This window comes from Medicago sativa, chromosome 2 (genome assembly GCF_051527215.1).
Source record: "Medicago sativa cultivar Bolivia chromosome 2, Bolivia_mono, whole genome shotgun sequence".
Classification (NCBI taxonomy): Eukaryota; Viridiplantae; Streptophyta; class Magnoliopsida; order Fabales; family Fabaceae; genus Medicago; species Medicago sativa.
The window spans coordinates 6,469,369-6,487,271 of record NC_140750.1 but is presented as its reverse complement, the minus strand read 5'-3'; the positions used below and the strand labels follow the sequence as shown (position 1 = coordinate 6,487,271).

At 32.8% G+C, this 17,903-nt stretch overlaps 3 protein-coding genes and 1 long non-coding RNA gene across 4 annotated transcripts; 2 read left to right on the top strand and 2 right to left on the bottom strand.

Annotated features, from left to right (window-relative positions):
• Positions 1 to 10,718, top strand: LOC146943991 (putative disease resistance RPP13-like protein 1). Its single transcript, XM_085742352.1, has 7 exons — positions 1 to 1,899; positions 6,489 to 8,408; positions 8,603 to 8,748; positions 8,855 to 8,918; positions 9,031 to 9,089; positions 9,989 to 10,087; positions 10,183 to 10,718. The coding sequence occupies exons 1-2, from the start codon at positions 389 to 391 to the stop codon at positions 8,380 to 8,382; spliced, it is 3,405 nt and encodes a 1,134-aa protein (XP_085598478.1). The 5' UTR covers positions 1 to 388; the 3' UTR covers positions 8,383 to 8,408; positions 8,603 to 8,748; positions 8,855 to 8,918; positions 9,031 to 9,089; positions 9,989 to 10,087; positions 10,183 to 10,718.
• On the bottom strand, positions 2,404 to 4,302 carry LOC146943992 (uncharacterized). The gene is made up of 4 exons (XR_015025794.1): positions 3,983 to 4,302; positions 3,195 to 3,275; positions 2,754 to 2,795; positions 2,404 to 2,656 (listed from the first exon to the last, which is right to left on the bottom strand). It is a non-coding gene; the product is annotated as an uncharacterized LOC146943992 (long non-coding RNA).
• An 851-nt stretch (positions 10,719 to 11,569) lies between the features above and the next one.
• Positions 11,570 to 12,791, top strand: LOC146943990 (uncharacterized). The gene is made up of 2 exons (XM_085742351.1): positions 11,570 to 11,899; positions 11,994 to 12,791. The coding sequence occupies exons 1-2, from the start codon at positions 11,732 to 11,734 to the stop codon at positions 12,546 to 12,548; spliced, it is 723 nt and encodes a 240-aa protein (XP_085598477.1). The 5' UTR covers positions 11,570 to 11,731; the 3' UTR covers positions 12,549 to 12,791.
• Positions 12,792 to 16,318: 3,527 nt separating this feature from the next.
• On the bottom strand, positions 16,319 to 17,414 carry LOC146943989 (uncharacterized). The gene is made up of 5 exons (XM_085742350.1): positions 17,197 to 17,414; positions 16,980 to 17,100; positions 16,737 to 16,898; positions 16,571 to 16,642; positions 16,319 to 16,482 (listed from the first exon to the last, which is right to left on the bottom strand). Exons 1-5 carry the CDS (start codon positions 17,406 to 17,408, stop codon positions 16,441 to 16,443), a joined length of 609 nt encoding a protein of 202 aa, XP_085598476.1. The 5' UTR covers positions 17,409 to 17,414; the 3' UTR covers positions 16,319 to 16,440.
• Positions 17,415 to 17,903: the final 489 nt, after the last annotated feature.

Below are 17,903 nucleotides of genomic sequence, written 5' to 3'. Positions count from 1 at the left end.
ATCTCATCACATCAAGTATCTTCTCCATCCAGATCATGGCTGCTGCAGCTGTTGGTGAAGCTTTTCTATCTGCTTTCATTGAAGTTGTCCGTGACAGGCTTGCTTCTCCTCAGGTTCTTGACTTTATCCATGGGAAGAAAGTTGACGTCAATTTGGTTCAAAGGTTGAAGAACACTCTTTATGCTGTGGAAGCTGTGCTGAATGATGCGGAGCAGAAACAGTTCAAAGACATGCCATTAACAAATGGCTTGATGATCTCAAAGATGCTGTCTATGTTGCTGATGATCTTCTTGACCACGTCTCTACCAAAGCTGCAACTGGAAAGCAAAACAAAGAGGTGAGTGTTGTTAACTACTTCTCTCGATTTCTCAACTTTGAAGAAAGAGATATGGTTTGTAAGTTGGAAAATATAGTTGCTAGACTTGAATCCATTCTCAAATATAAAGATATTCTTGGTCTTCAACATGTTGCAACTGATCACCACTCTTCTTGGAGAACTCCATCCACCTCTCTAGATGCCGGCGGATCTAACATATTTGGTAGGGATCAAGACAAAATGGCCATACTCAACTTACTGTTAGATGATGATCATGTTGATGATAAGACTTGTGTGACTGTGATTCCCATAGTTGGCATGGGTGGTGTGGGAAAAACCACTTTAGCCCAATCTGTATACAACCATGACAGCATAAAGAAAAAGTTTGATGTTCAAGCATGGGCTTGTGTTTCTGATCATTTCGATGAATTCAAGGTTACAAAGGCAATCATGGAGGCAGTTACTAGAAGTGCTTGTAATACAAATAACAAAGAGTTGCTTCATCTTGATTTGAAGGAAAAACTGTCTGGAAAGAAGTTCCTAGTTGTTTTGGATGATGTTTGGACTGAGGATTATGACGCTTGGAATTCTCTTTTAAGGCCTCTTCAATACAGTACCAAGGGAAGTAAAATTCTTGTAACAACCCGTAGTAAAAAAGTTGCTTCTATGGTACAAACTTTTCAAGGTTACTCTCTTGATCAATTGTCTGATGAAGATTGTTGGTATGTGTTTGCAAACCATGCATGCCTTTCTCCAGAAGTATCTATTGAGAATATGGATCTCCACAAAATTGGCAAAGAGATTGTTACAAAATGCAAGGGATTGCCTTTAGCAGCACAATCGCTTGGGGGCTTGTTGCGAAGTAAACGTGACATCAATGATTGGAATAATATCCTAAATAGTAACATTTGGGAAACTGAGAGTAAAATTATTCCAGCACTCCAAATCAGTTATCATTATCTCCCTCCCTATTTGAAACGCTGCTTTGTTTATTGTTCCTTGTATCCTAAGGATTACAAATTTGATAAGGATGATTTGATCTTGTTGTGGATGGCCGAAGATCTTTTACAGTCTCCAAACAATGGGAAGACTTTAGAAGAAGTTGGTTATGAATATTTTAATGAGTTAGCTTCAAGGTCATTTTTTCAATGTTACGGAATTGAGAACAATTGTTTTGTTATGCATGATCTAATGCATGATTTAACCACATTGTTCGGTGGAGGATTCTATTACAGAACAGAAGAACTAGGAAATGAAACAAAGATTGGTACCAAGATTCGTCATTTGTCATTTAGCACGTTCACTGATCCAATCTTGGAAAACTTTGATATTTTTGGCAGAGCAAAACATCTTCGGACGTTTTTGACAACCAATTTTTGCCCTCCTCCATTCAACAATGAAAAGGCACCATGCATCATTTTGAGGAATTTGAAGTGCTTGAGAGTTTTGTCATTTTCCATCTTTCCACATCCAGATGCATTGCCCGATTCAATAGGTGAATTGATCCATTTACGTTATTTGCATATCTCTGGCACAGATATAAAGACGTTACCAGAGTCATTGTGTAATCTGTACAATCTACAAACCACTACACCATTTTTGGCTTTAGGCAACAACGCAAAACTGTGGCTAGAAGTGTAAAAACCGTAGCGTAAACGTTCATACCACGGTTTACCGGGTGTAGTATATGCGGCCGTTGCCTATTCGATATGCCACGGTTTTTTGACTATAGGCCACGAGTCCTGAAACCGTTGACTAAATCGTGTGAAGTGACCACGGTTTATGGGTCTATTTTAGTCCACGGTTTCTTATATGTAACGCTTGTAAACCGTCGCATTCAGTTTTGCCACGGTTTGCAATGGTAGCTTTTGGCTGCGGTTTGTTTGTTAACCACGCTGTAAAAGCGTTGCCCATTGGGACTTTTTTTTTTTTATAAAAAAATTGGCCTCTCCTCAAAATGAGTTCTAAACTAGATGGCAGTACTTCAACCTCAACTTTAGTTTTCTCAATTGCATTTATTGCAAGAGTGTCTAATTGTCAATTTTGAAGGTGCACACAACAATTAATTTTTTTTCAACTTCAAAACATATTACATAAATTTAACGAAGTTGAAATCAAATTCACAGATTTTTTTATAAGTACATTTGCAAAATTCACATATAAACATCTATTGAAGTTGTTACATCTAAAATCTAAATTATCACCAAATGACAACATACTTTAACTCATAAAGATAAAACTTTTGACATTATAAGAACATCTAGGACTTTCAACATGCTCACGAGTGCAAGGCTTCTTGAAGTGTTGAAGTAAATTCATTCTTGAACTAAAAGATAAACCCTGCAGTAGGAATAAATGAAAATTGGAACTGGAGTAAGACTAAATTATTAAGCTAAAATGTATTTTTTTTGATTAAACTCGTCATACTTTCTCTTACCTTTAATTCTCTAAACAATCTTGTGATTTTTTGCATCTTTGTCTACAACATAAATAATAGGGTCAAATAGAAGAACATCAACAGAGGTCAAAGAAGAGTAAGTGATTGGTAGCAATAAATATATCTAGTTATAGAACTCTACCAAAGAAATTATGTTCGATATCCAACTTTCAATATCCAACATAGCCTATGTAAGTTTAAAATTTTCTATATGTCCTTTGGTGCAATTCTAAAATTTTCTTATAACACAAGCCCATAAATACCACACTTGCTTATCATATTGTAGTGAAATGCATAAGATTACAAATTCTATGTGCTTTGGTTCCATCACTTAACCAAAACAAAAGAAAATCAATTGCACAAAAAATCTTCTTAATGGAATACTAGTTTTAATGGTTAATATGAGAAAGAGTTCAAGATAAAGTTCACAAAGTAATTTACCTTTTTCTCAAGTCCACCAATTGCTATTGTGTTAGCCCCCGAAGCTTCAAGGTCTTTTTTTACTCTTCCTTTTTACTCTTCCTATTCATCATGATATCAACAAAATAAAATATAATGTCATGAATGTGTTTGACCTTGCCAAGCCATTAAATTGCATAATATCTTTCAGCCGAGCAATAATATATATCAAACCTAGAAATATATTTTTCTTCAAAAAAAACCTAGAAGTTTATTATTTTTAGCCCAACGAATTATAAAGCAATAGATTTAGTCATTTCAACCATTTGTTCTTAAAATTAAGTATTTATAATCAGCTCATTGCAACAAATTTTTCCTATTAACTGTATAGCTCAATTAAAATTATCAAATCAACTCATACACAATTTAAGGTACTAAACTTTGACACTATATATTCAATCAAACACAAGAACAAAAACAAAATCATTTCATAGAGACATAAACACAAACAAAACCTTATAACACTACTCAATCCACTAATCAAAATAAAACAACCCCACAAAAGAAACTCCAAAACAAAAACAAAAACAAAATCATTTCATAGAGACATAAACTCAAACACCTAGAGGGCAATTCCATTGAAGCTAGAACTAATAAATCTGGAAGCTTTACATTTGGATGAGGTATTAGATTAACATCTGTTAAGAGTTTGATTATTAAAAGGGAATCCTTTTCCAATTATTAATGGTTTTATAACACAAGAGAAATTCAAATTCATTCAACCAGAATACAAAAACTCAGCATAAAAGTAAAACAAATAAGGGACAAACCTCGGAGTGGACTGGATCTTGCTCGTGGAAAACGAAGAAGAAACGATTAAACTTGAAAAAGAGTCAGATTGGTAGAGAGAAACCAAGTTTAATTGCTCAGCGGAACAATCAAGTGAGATCTAGAATCGCGCGGAACGAAAGTGAGAACAAGCGGAACGAAAATAGAGGATGATGAATCTGACCTCTTTCTTTGTTGGAGGATGAAGATTCTTGAAGAGATCCATGAAGAGGGAGTAGATCGATGAAGAGGGTAAGAAGAGGGAGTAGATCGATGAAAGAGAGATGGGGTTCTGAGTGTTTTACGTTTTAGAGGAAAGTGAGTGTTTACAACTTTTTTTTTGTTTCAGGATTACAACTTATATTTTATTTTATTATTTAAATTTAATTATATTAATTAATGTAAATTTAATTTATGCATCTATTTTTTTATAATATTTTTATGCATCTATTTAATTATGTGTTGACACATGTCAATTGACGAATTTAACAACTAGTGTTTTTCATATTCATTAATTGAGATGTCAATACATCATTAGATATAGTTGTAAAATAATTTTAGAGTTTACTAACTAAATTATTATATTATTTTTATTTTTATTTTTTGACAATATTTTTATTATTACTATTATTATTAGTTGCAATAAACCTGTGCTAAGAAAATATATACGAAAACAATATATTTTTTAAAAGGTACTCTTAGAGTCCGTTTGTAATATCTCTCTTAAGAAAATAACCACTTTAATAAGTATTGTATTTGTTTGTTATAGTTAAAAAAAATCATAATTTAAATAAAGTAAAATAAAATTTTAATAAGAAGTTGTTAAGAGTAACTTCTGAAAAATATATTTTTTTAAAGGAAAGAGAAAATAAGTTTCAAAATATTAAAACAATCATGTAACAAAAAATCAATTTTATATAGTAAATATTTTATTTGAAGCTGTTTTTATATTTTTTGTAGATCTTTTTTTTTTTTAAAAACTATAACAAATAAATACAATGTTCTTTATAAAAATGATTTTGTTACAGATTAAAATAAAACTTATTTTGACATTCAATAATTTAAATATTATTTTTTTTGGAGATTTTATAAAAAAAAATAAAAATTTAGTTTGGGTTTATTTGTCGTAATAAAATCACTTTGTTTAAAAAGATGCAACTAGATAAATGGATTATTTTGTTTAAAAATCACTCAAATCTTTAGAAAGTTATTTTCTCTCTCCTCTAAGTAGGATGTTTTGTTACAAAAGACATGAAAGTATAAAAGTATGTTGAGGTGTCAAATGATTTTTTTTTTGTGGGGCCAAATGATTAATCTATATTTCCTTAAAAAAAAATGATTAATCTATATTTTTTTGTGGTGTCTAATGATTTTTCTATAATAAAGATTGTTGTCGGTATCATTGAAATATATAATCATAATTAGTTTGATTTCTTATAAGTTGAAAGTAACAAACATTTATATTTTTAGCTTTAATCAAAATAAAAATTTCTTAAAATAAACACCGTTCAAATTGTTCAATCATTACTTTTGGTCCATATCTTTAAATAAATTTTTGTATTTTATAATGAAATTGTGTAGAAATGTGTAGAATATTGTAAAAATCTCTCCCCAAAAAATTAGAATATTTTAACAAAATATAAATTAAATATGAATTTTTAACCGCCAAAAAAATAAAAATTTATATTTAATTTATGATTTGTTAAAAATTTCTAATTTTTTTGGGAGAGATTCTTATAATATAATAAATTTTTGTGCAAAATTTTATCTAAGAAAATGAATTCTACATTTGAGTTTACTTTAAAGGAGGGACTAAAAGTAAAGATGAAAATTTTTTGGCGGATTAAATGTTGAATAAAAAATTTAGATGAACTAAAACAAAAAGATAAAATATTTATTAAGAAAAATGTATTTATTAAGTTTGTTACAATTTGAAAGTCACAAACACCTATATATAAACTGTTTTTAAGCAAAATCAAAATTTTATTTATAATTTACGCAAGTTAACACGCTAAAAAGAAGACAAAATTAAATGGGTATGTGAGTGTCCACTCTTCTTCACGTTATTATAAAAATTGAGAAAAAAAATCTAAAAATTAAAAGAAGTAGATTCCGATGGTTCTGAGAAATATAATAGCCCACAGTTTGCAAATTTTATATGCAACAGTTCTCTAACCGTGGCTATGAATATAATAACCGCGGGTAGAAAAGGTACAGGCCACGACTTTTTTACTCATTTCCCATAAAGAAGAATAGGCGACGCTTTTTTTTAATGTTTGAGGACCAACGAATGAAAATCGTGGCCGATAAGGAATAGACAACGGCTACGATAATTCCACACTTATAGAGTCGTGGCCTAATATAAATACGCAACGGTTTTCAGTTGGACATTGGTTAAATTATAGATACTTATCGACGGGTGAAAATCCGTTGCCTATTACTCCTTAAGCCACGCTTATTCAGCCGTGGGCTATAGTTTCGTTGCCTAAAGCCAAAAATGTTGTAGTGAACGTTGAAGTTGTGGCATTGTTCTTGTCTAAAATGGCTTCCAAATGACATGCAAAATCTTGTAAATTTGCGCCATCTTAGTCTCGATGGAACTATGCTAGAAGAGATGCCTAGAGAAATGAGTAAATTAAAAAATTTGCAACATTTGAGTTGCTTTGTTGTGGGCAAGCATGAAGATAATGGGATCAAGGAATTGGGAGCACTTTCAAATCTTCATGGATCCCTTTCCATTGAGAACTTAGAGAATGTTACCAACAATTTTGAAGCATCAGAGGCAAAGATAATGGATAAGAAGTACCTTGAGAAATTATTATTGTCATGGTCTCCAGAAGCAAAAGATCATTTTACAGATTCGCAAAGTGAGATGGATATACTTGACAAGTTACAACCAGTCACATACTTGAAAATGCTAGAAATAGATGGATACAGGGGTACAAGATTTCCAGAATGGGTTGGAGATCCTTCCTATCACAATTTGACTGAGTTATTTTTGTTTGGGTGTCACAATTGTTGTATGCTTCCACCCCTTGGACTACTACATTCTCTCAAGGATTTGAGAATCAGCAACATGCATATGCTTGAGACTATTGGATCTGAATATGATGATTCATTTTCAGAGACACTTTTTCCCTCTCTTGAACATTTGGAGTTTTTTGACATGCCATGTTGGAAAATGTGGCATCATTCCCATAAGTCAAATGATTCTTTCCCTGTACTTAAGCATCTTGAGATTCATGATTGTCCGAGATTACAGGGAGATTTTCCATCTCATCTTCCCGTTTTGAAAACAATAAGGATAGACAGATGCAATCTGCTTGGTTCTTCTTTCCCAGGGGCTCCTTCTATCCTCGAAATAGATATACGTCGAAGCAAGAAAGTATCCTTGCATCTGCATGAGCTATCCCATTCATTGGAAGAATTAAGAATTGAAGGAAGAGGGGCGACAAAGTCCGTCTTTGAAGCCATTTCCATCACCCCATCCATTTCTCTTAAAAAATTACGGATCAAGGAATGTTGTTCTGCGATTTCGTTTCCCGGAGAATTTTTCCCCTTATCCTTAGAGAGTTTGAACATCAGGAATTGTAGAAATATAGATTTCCCAAAGCAAAGTCATCTGCATGAGTCACTTAAAGATCTTCATATAGTTAGTTGTGATTCTATCACAACCCTCCCACTGGAGATCCTTCCGAACCTCTGTCTTCTCCAAATCAAGAACTGTAAAAACTTTGAATGTGTTTCCGCTTCAAAGATTCTTCAAAATCTTGTTGAAATTGAAATTAACAACTGCCCCAAATTCATATCATTCCCAAGAGAAGGATTGTCTGCGCCCAACTTGAAAAAATTGAACATCTTCAACTGCGTTAACTTAAAGTCATTACCTCGTCATGTAAATACTCTTCTCCCAAAGTTAGACAGTTTGCACATGCTTGGTTGCTCAAAAATTGAGACGTTTCCAGAAGGGGGTATGCCGCTTAGCTTGAGATTACTTTTTATCGGGAATTGCGAAGAATTATTGAGGAACCCATCTCTAACTTTGATGGACATGCTTACCCAACTTACTATTGATGGTTCATGTGATGGTGTTGAGTCCTTCCCGAAGAAGGGTTTTCCATTGCTGCCTCTCTCCCTTACCGCCCTTGCTCTGTGGAGTTTTTCAAGCCTGCACACGCTGGAGTGTAGGGGACTTCTCCACCTCACGTCCCTCCAACAATTAACAATTGAAGACTGTCCCAATCTGGATACTATGGAAGGAGAAAGGCTGCCTGCTTCTCTAATAAAACTTCAAATCTATGGATGTCCTCTGTTGGAAGAACGGTGCTGCATGAAACACCCTCAAATTTGGCCCAAAATTTCCCACATCCGAGGCATTCGGGTTAACTACCAATGGATTTAGCAAGCTTGAACTTTGATTAACAACAGGTAATTTTTATGCTATTCCTCATCTAAATGTCGCATGCCCAATTGAATTCATTTTATGCACCAAGTCACCAACCTGAATGTAATGTATAATTAATTAATTTACTTTGGCACACTCTCATTGCATGCATGGTGCTTTCACTAAACTGACAATATGCATCTAATGTTGTTCATTTTGATGTCATTTCTTTTTGTAGTGATAAAAGATTTCAGGACAATAAATTGGCATCAAAAGTTCAAACTTCAACTGAAAAGACTCCAAATATTAATTCATTTTATATGGTGGACATCTTCAATTGCAAACCTCACTGCAGAAAAATTTGTTGTCGAGGACTAAACAAAGGTACTTGTTGAATAAATGGGTAATTCTTTATGATAAATTACAACTTTAATTTATTTAGTTTTTACTGCTTAAGTCAGTCATTACATGTTCTTTGGCTTTGCTGTAGGCTCTTAGACTTGTGAGATTAAGAAATCAGGTGCTTCATTTGGATATTCCACTTCACTTTTTTGGTAACATATCATACTCATTACTCATTAATTGTTGAGGGTCATTGTGATACAACTAGGATTAGTATTATCCTTATATTCAGTTTGAGCTAATTTGGATTTCCATTAAAAACAGCTGCTGGGATATGTAGCTGAACACTCGATTAAAGAAAGTCCATACGGATGGCTCTAGAGGTATGCTTTTGTCGTACCCTCCTAACTATGCCTTCTCATGCCATATTTGTGGTCAATTATTGGTCTGCTGTTGCACCATGTTGAATTTGTTGATCCATTGCCCAAAAATAATTTCCATTGAACAAATAGAGAGTGTCAGTTGTATTATGCTAATTAGTGGATTAGTAAATGTAAGGGAGGGAAATTGAAATTCTGGGGTGAAGGAGAGAGCCACAGTCCATACTACCAGTCTAACTGTAGAATACTTCCCACAACAATTATTGGAAAATCTGGCCCAAAATTTCCCTCATCCAAACCATTTATGCTAACAAAGCATTAATTTCTAAAGCTTGAACTTGGATTATCATATCAACAGGAAATTGTTCCGCTGTTCCTCATGTAAATGCCGCCTCAACGATACCTGTCATACCACTCATTTTATTCTCCTTTTGTGTATAGCAAATGTTGGAGTGAACAAAAAAAAGAGCTGCCATATTTCTGCCGGTTATTGGTCTGTTGGCACCATTTTGTATTTGTCTATGCGTTGCCCCAAAAGAAATCTCCATGGAACGAATTGAGAGTAGAATTGTGCTAATTATAGATGGAGGAGTGGATTATTGGAGGGAAAAGGAGGGAAATTGAAAGTTGAAAAGGAGGCTAGTAATGTTAGATAATATGTAATGGTCTTTTTGTTATAATTGGGCTAAGGGTAGTTTAGTCTATTTATAGTTCCCTAAATATTCTTAGAGTAACACTTTTATTATGAAGTTTTGCTCATTCCACTGAAACACTAGCCGCCCTTGGTGTTATTCTCTCTTTTCTATGATTCTCTGTATTGTTAACAAGTAAATTACCCTAGTTATTGTACTACGCAAACTGTTAGCAGCTTTTGGTATTTAAAGGAATGCATATTTATGCAGATATACAATAACCCTGGCCAAAGGTTTTCTGGAAAGCATTAGTCAAAAAAAGAAAAAAGTTTTCTGGAAAGCTTGAGACATCTACTGATGTGATGCAAGGTTTGTTGGCATTGTTAACTAAAAAATTAAAATCTACATGTTTTTTTGACTTTTATGAAATTTATGTTAAAGATAAGTTCTATTTGTTCATGCAGGAGTTAGCTAGCTAATTCCAATTTCCGAAGCACAATCTTACAGTCTTGCACACATCCGACGCTTTTGATGGTCTATGCTACTTACTTTTGGCATCTAAAATGACGTAATTTTAGATTCCAATGCTGCATGAAACATAGGAATTAGTTTTCATGGCCAGCTTTGGGTGATTGCTTACTTAAGCTAAGCACCAAATTTGAATGTATAGAGCTGGACAGTTTGTCAACAGGTTCCGATGCCCACTTCAAATGAAGTCCACAGTTTGGCAGCTGGATTTTGTTATTATCACTGCTTTTTATTGGAGTTCTCACAATAAAGTTACCGCTATTCTATCTTTCTGTTAATAATTTTGGATTCGTAAGTTGTAAATCTGTTTTAGCCTTATCTATCTTTTGCTCTACAGCCCTGTAACAGCCTTCTATTATTAGCTTCAGCTTTCTCTCTCTGTAACAGCACTTTAAACTCGTATAAATTTATATAATAGTGTACAGCAATTTAATCAATAGAATGAAAAAAAATTCCTCGTTATTTTTCTCAATGGTATTAGGGATTCAGCGTTTCTTTTGAAACCTTTAAGTACTCATCCTACTGATGAAACCTTCAAGTACCACTTTTGCTAAGAAAAATATTATCATATATTGAATATAAATAGTTTGTTAGATTTTATGGGAGAAACCTCAATTTATTAGTGCCTTATAGGGGTTCCAATTGAATTAGTTGTTATATCTTCATTTTCTAAGTATTGAGAAAGTATGTCCAACCTGGAATATAAAAGACAATCCATAACTGGAAGTTATAAACTCAGTACACAACAATGAATATTTAATAATATAAAAGTCGCGGCATTGAAAAAATGTTCTAACTATGCCCAACCTGGAAGTTAGTGAAATTTCTAAGCATGATAAACGAACTCTTTATTTGCCAAATTTAAGTTTAATAGTAATTGATCATTAACATATAGAAGTTAATCTTGATAACCCTCAAAACTTCAATTTTTTGCTACCTCTTGTGAATTTGATTTCGGGGAGATTAACTAGTCTATTTATTTTGGTTTAGTTTTACAATAAGTTATGATCTGCTTTGGTTGTTATGCAGAAATTCTGATTATATTTCGACACGTATTTGTTGAATATATAGACACACCTTGTGCTTGGGTTTCTCTTGTTACTTTTTTTAATACATGATATCACTTTCTGTTATTCAGGTACATTGAGAGTTTGTTCATACCATTTAGATTCTAACAATTTAGAATACCAACCTTGTTTCTTCGTAGAAAAGCATTCCCCCACTCTCAAGCAACGTCTTTGTTTCGTATTCTATCTGTTCTAATCAATAATGCCAATTGTTCAAAATTAAATATGGTGGAAAAGTATAGCAAGTGGCAATTGGTTGCCAAATTAAAGAGTCTAAAAGTCAATGGCCCATCAAGGAAATTAAATGTTAATATGATTGATGACCATGGACTCCACCTAGTTTTTTGTTTATAACTGAAACTTTGATATATTAATCCTACTCTTCAAATTAGGACTCCTAGGAAGAAAGATACTAAAAATGAAGTTCCATAAGGAGAATCTGGATTTGGTTTTAGTCCCTTCTGGATTGCTGATCATGTTTGCTTATCACCTCTTTCTGCTCCACAAATATATCAATCGGCCTCACACTACGGTCATGGGATTTGAAAACAATGACAAAAGAGCCTGGGTTGACAGAATTATGCAGGCAAGTAATTATCCTTATCCTTCATATGGTTTAATTGGAAACATCTTCTAATTTATTTTTCATCTTCTTTTTAAACTTTGTAACTAACGATCAGGCTGAGAAAAGGGATATTAGCACAGCTTTATCTGTCATTCAATTCAACACATCGGCGGCAACATTCTTGGCCTCAGTCTCTTTGACTCTTTGTTCTCTAATCGGAGCTTGGATTGCCAATACTTCAAATATTTTCTTCCAAAGTCAATTAATCTACGGTGACACGAGTGCAACCGCAGTTTCCATCAAGTACATTTGCTTATTAACCTGTTTCCTCCTTGCTTTCTCATGCTTTATTCAATCAGCAAGACACTTTGTTCATGCAAACTATTTGATAAGCACACCAGATAGTTTTGTTCCTATTAGTAGTGTGGAATTAGCAGTCATAAGGGGTGGTGATTTTTGGTCACTCGGTCTTCGAGCTCTTTATTTTGCACTTAACTTGCTGCTTTGGTTTTTTGGTCCAATACCCATGTTTATTTGCTCATTGGTTATGGTTCTTGTTCTTCATTATCTTGACTCAAATTCAAGGCCATTGCATTTGCATCCTGCTAGATCTCAGGGTGGCAAGTTTCAGATGGCAAAAAACAACTTAACTTATGAAGAGATACCTTAGCTAGACAGCTAGCAAGGAATCACAAATTGGGTGATAAATAAATAAATAAATGTATGAAAAACTAGGTATGATATTCTTCTTTATGATTATATGATTACATTAGGTTAACAAATAAAGGAGGGAAAAAAATGAGATTATGGACTGAGCTGTACAATTCTACAATATTAAATTCACAAACAAAAGTTATATATGATGTTTGGAAAAATACATTGAAAAAGCTATAAGATTCTATGTCAGAATGTATATTTTAGACCATGAAGTGCACGTCTAAATGTGCCAACCTATGTTGGGTAGTGGTATAATGAATTAGATGGTTATCTCTTAACAACAGCAACAAGATGTGGTGATATGCTATGAAGCATTGCCACGGGCACAACACTCATACGTCGGTACGGTAATAATATGAGAAAATAAATTAATTGAATGTAATTATATTGATACGTATCGGACACCGGAGACGTCTTTTATCATAATACAGAGGTGATATGTGCATATTGTAACTAAAACAAACTTTATTTACAACACTAAGCATTTGATTCTTATGGTTATAGTTACTTTCTGTACGGGATTTACATTAATGTTAAGTGAATAATTAGTTATTTTCTCAACCAAGAAAAAGAATCAGAGAAGACGGTTGGAGAATAACAGGGAATATATTTCTTAGAAGCAAAGGTTTGTCTAATGTGCCAATACCATGCATATGGTTAATTACTTACGTCACAAGTTAGTTTGGGGGCATCTTGCTTGCACTAACACGAATTGGATAACAAGATTTAAATAACACAAATACTAAGAGTTTCTATCATATTCAATAATTGATAGCTGTGATAACTTATAACCAATCCAAATGAGTGGCTTGAAATTCTGTTTGTGTAATTGTTTTTAAATTTCTAACTCTTCAAATAAGAGCTCTAATAAGAGAGAAATTCTTCAAATTTCTAACTTTTTATTTAACCACTAACCACACTGGTCGCTAAGAAGAAGTGAGTATACATTCAAGTTTCACATTGAGTAATGTGAAGAAGAAAGAGACAAAATACAATAAAGGCAAAATTACATTTTTAGTCTCTTAACTTAATTTCAGGTAACAGTTTGGTCCTTTATCTTTTTTTCATTTCAATTTGGTCCTTTTTGTCCATTTTCATATGAATTTTTAAGCTTAAAATTCATGATTTTATTTTCTTATGGTCTTTCAGTCTTCAAATCTATGATCCTCGTCTATGTTTACATTGTGGTTAGTCAACAACTATACATCAATGATGTAGATATATACTCCTTCCGTTCCTTTTTAAGTGTTGTTTTATGGTGAATTTTCCGTTCCTATTTAACTGTCGTTTTGGTATTTTAAGGGTATGATTTGTCAATTATACCCTTTGTCAATTATTCTTATATTTTTCAATAAAACTAATTAGTGCTATATATTTAGAAAACTAAAGTTTGTTTTTTTAAACAAAGTTTGTTTGTTTTGTTTTAAAACAAAATTTGTTTCTTGTTATCTTCAAATTTAAACAAAATTTTGTTACCTATGATAATAGTTCCATGAATAGTTAAAATTCTACAAATAACATGAGTAGTACTTGTTAAAAAATTTCAAGAGATATGCACAATATTTAAAAAATTGGAAATTGTTTGTTAGGAGAGAAAGATAAACCGCACAAAAAAATCGGAATTTGTTGGAGAAAGAATGTTAACTAACAATTGTTTGTTACATATTAAATTTATTAGAAAGATAAAGTGTGTCAAAAAAAAGAGGAAATTATTAGTGGATTAAATGCGGGTATAATAGGAAAAAAGTGTGAAAAAATACACTTCGCTATTTTTGTGTTAAAATTCTAAAATGATCCTTAAAAAGGAACGGAGGGAGCAGTAAATTGGCACTTCAATGGATAAATGACAAGATCATCAAATAACCAATAATATATACTAGATCTCCCACCCGTGCTGCCGCACGGGTCATATATAGTTCACAATATCACTTGCAATAGATTAAAAATAGTGGTTGTGATGTATTATGAAGACTGTGTAAAAAACTCTTTAGATATGTCTTTATATTAATCTATTTTTATTTTTTTTTGGTTACAGAAAGTTTAGGTGGGTTCGGCTCCGGTAACCACCAGGGTCAGGGCAGGCCTCAGGGCTCAGAGGAATTTCTTCACAAAGAGCGCTTATAGAGGTTCTTACAGATCACCCACCAATACTGTCCTCACATCGGCAGAGGGAGTCGAACACACAACCTTCTGCAAGGAAGTGGCCCGCTCCTTACCAACTGAGCCAACATGTATTGGTTATATTAATCTATTTTATTAAATTGTAACCAAAAAAAAAATCTATTTTATTAAATAATATTTTCCCTGTCCGTGTGTTTTCTCAAAATGAGCGTATCTCAATCTGTATTTTTATTGCAATTTGAAACATAAAGAATATTGTATATTTTCGAAATGGATATCTATTGAAATGTAAGCACAATGACTTCAGATACAAACATTTGATTGCATACACTTCTATTAGGACGACAAATCCGAAAAAACAACTAACAGGGGCAGTCATTATTTAGTTATTCAGGACCTCTTATACAAAACAGTCTACAATTCAGCAAGCTTTATCGAAAACTATTAGGAACATAACAATGAAATACTGAGTTTAATTAAGTGACTACATACCTCCTTAGGATTATCAAAACTTTATGTCATGTACTACATTGTCAAATAAAAAATAAACAAAAATGAAAGACACCAAAAAACATATTGATCCGTATGACAATATGCACATATATCTTGATATCCAATATGACATTATACTCACACCAATAAATAGTAAACAAAAATGAAAGAAGTATTGATGTTTTTAATCTAAGTTCTAAGGACTAATCACTATTGTATGATTGCCACTGTCATGTAGTTTGGATGAACATGTCAAATATAACTATTAATATAATTTTTCAATTCGAAGCAAAAACTATTTTTATCACTTATAATAAAATTGAAGTTTAGAAACAAAATCAATTTTAAGTCTTATTATGAATTAACTAATTTCAATAACAGATAGTAACAAAAATAATAGAGCTATCAAACCCTTATGTTGTTTCATGAACCAATTAGTGTTAGTGAACAAACACTAAGAAAAAAGCATACAGAAATTAATAGAAAAAAGCATACAGAAGTCAAATCTTAAAAAACTTGTTACTATACAAATTTCCCCAAACAATTCTTGCATTGTTCCACTTCAGATTTAAAGATCAGATATATAGTCTAAATATCATATTTAAAATGACACAATGCTATTCAGCAAAAGAGAAAAACCTTAAAAGAATTGACACAATGCAATTCAGCAAAAGAGAAAAACCTTTAAAGAGAAGGACATTTTGTAAGTTGAGCCCTCAACCATTTTATGCTCAAACAAATAAATCAGTTGTTTTCTCATAGTGTGGCATGAATTTTTCATCTCTGAATGCAGACACGCACAAACAAACGAATAACAATACCATAAAAAAATATAACTTAACACCTCAAACAAATACGACAAATTAAAACACAGATTAAACTTATTCTGGATCATAGCAGTTAAGTACCTTCTCAACAAATATGACAAATTGAATCTCAAATTAAACATATTTTGGACCATAAAACCCATATACCTTCTCATTAACCATGACTATTTCAATGGGAATTGCTTTGTTCGGTTTAAGGAATGGTATGTTCAATGGGATTCTCCACAGTTGGGTGATACTTGAAGAACCAAATAAAAATCCTAACACATGAAATTTAAGACACATAATAACTATGACAATAACAACATTACCAAGACATTAGAGGCAGCGAAGATGAAACTCAGGAAATCTCTGATGGCAAAAATGAAACTCTCCAAAATCTACCACCACCGCCACTACCACCACCTAGCTCTCAGATCCAGCTTCAAGCAACTGCACCTGAACATTCTGTCATGCAGAAATAGATTAGTTATACAATGGTTATCACATATTAACATTGCACATGCAGAAAAGGAGATTTGTCTTAGTAGCACACGTCCTTGGGCAAAGGTTCCTTTTGTGTCAAGGCAACCTCTATGTCACCGGCATCATCGTCGACATCAACAATCTGAGAAATATATTACCATAAAAATGACAAAATAGAAGAGGAATATTATTATAACTGAAACCACGTCTCTATAGTAATCAAAATCAGCAGTAACCTTCAGATCATGACGCTTAACAAACATTTGGATAAGATCAGCATCATCTGATGTCCGTTTAACACCGTAATTTCGCCAGCCGTGAAGCAAGTTACCCTTGAAGAGCATTGTTTTCCCAATCAAAACATTCAGATCAGTTGGGTAATCATCAGAACTGCCACCCTGCAGTCATCAGTCAACATTAGTCGCAAGACAAACAAATACATTGGTCATTATAGCACGGAGTTGTGCATTTTATGATACCTGGCCTTGGGCTTCAATTAGATCTTGGACACTTTTACCCACATAATTTGAAACATTGCGATTAAACAAAATGAAACTTGTTGACCCAGTATTGTCCATCACCTGGACGTGCAGCTTAAACCTGTGCAAACCATATTGAATATCCGAACGTTTATAAACAATCATATAACTAATGAAATGAAAGGAAACAATGTGAAATTCTTAGTTTGTAACACACCTTGGCACAGCATTTCTGCTCTGGTTGCATCTTGGACAAAACATCCTTCCAGAGATAATCTTAATCCTCCCAGCACATTTGGTGCAGGCGTCATAATACCACCCGTATTCGGGCTCTATCCCACATATAGATGCTAGAATAATCACATTACATATCTGCACACGCATAAAGTATATGCTATGATCAAAGCAAGGTAATAAAAACAGTATCATGAATAGATTAAAGCTTTTTAATTAAAGGCAATTGACATACAATGAGGAAAGTAGCATCATTAGGGAAGTGTATGATCAAAGCAAGGCAATTAACGTAGAATGAGGAAAATACCATCAGACTTCATGAAAATTAAATCAATATCCCATACATAAAAATTCAACACTACTTCAATAAATATTTCGAAATCAATATTCCAATTCTTTTTATATATATGCTTGTTAACCATATTACACAATCAGACACAAAACCTTGATTTATACCAGTTCATGTCTTATCCAACATAAAGAAATCATATTCGTAAAGTTAAAAAAAGTTACTTTGTATGCATAGATCACAATGTAAAACAAAGCTAATTAAATACATCTATTGTTTGTAATAGTATAGTTTGTGCTTTGTATGATGTAAACTCATAACCTTAATAGTCTGCTTATAATAGCAACAGAATTAATGAACATGAAATCAAAAAATCCAACATACATCAGTTAATTCAATTA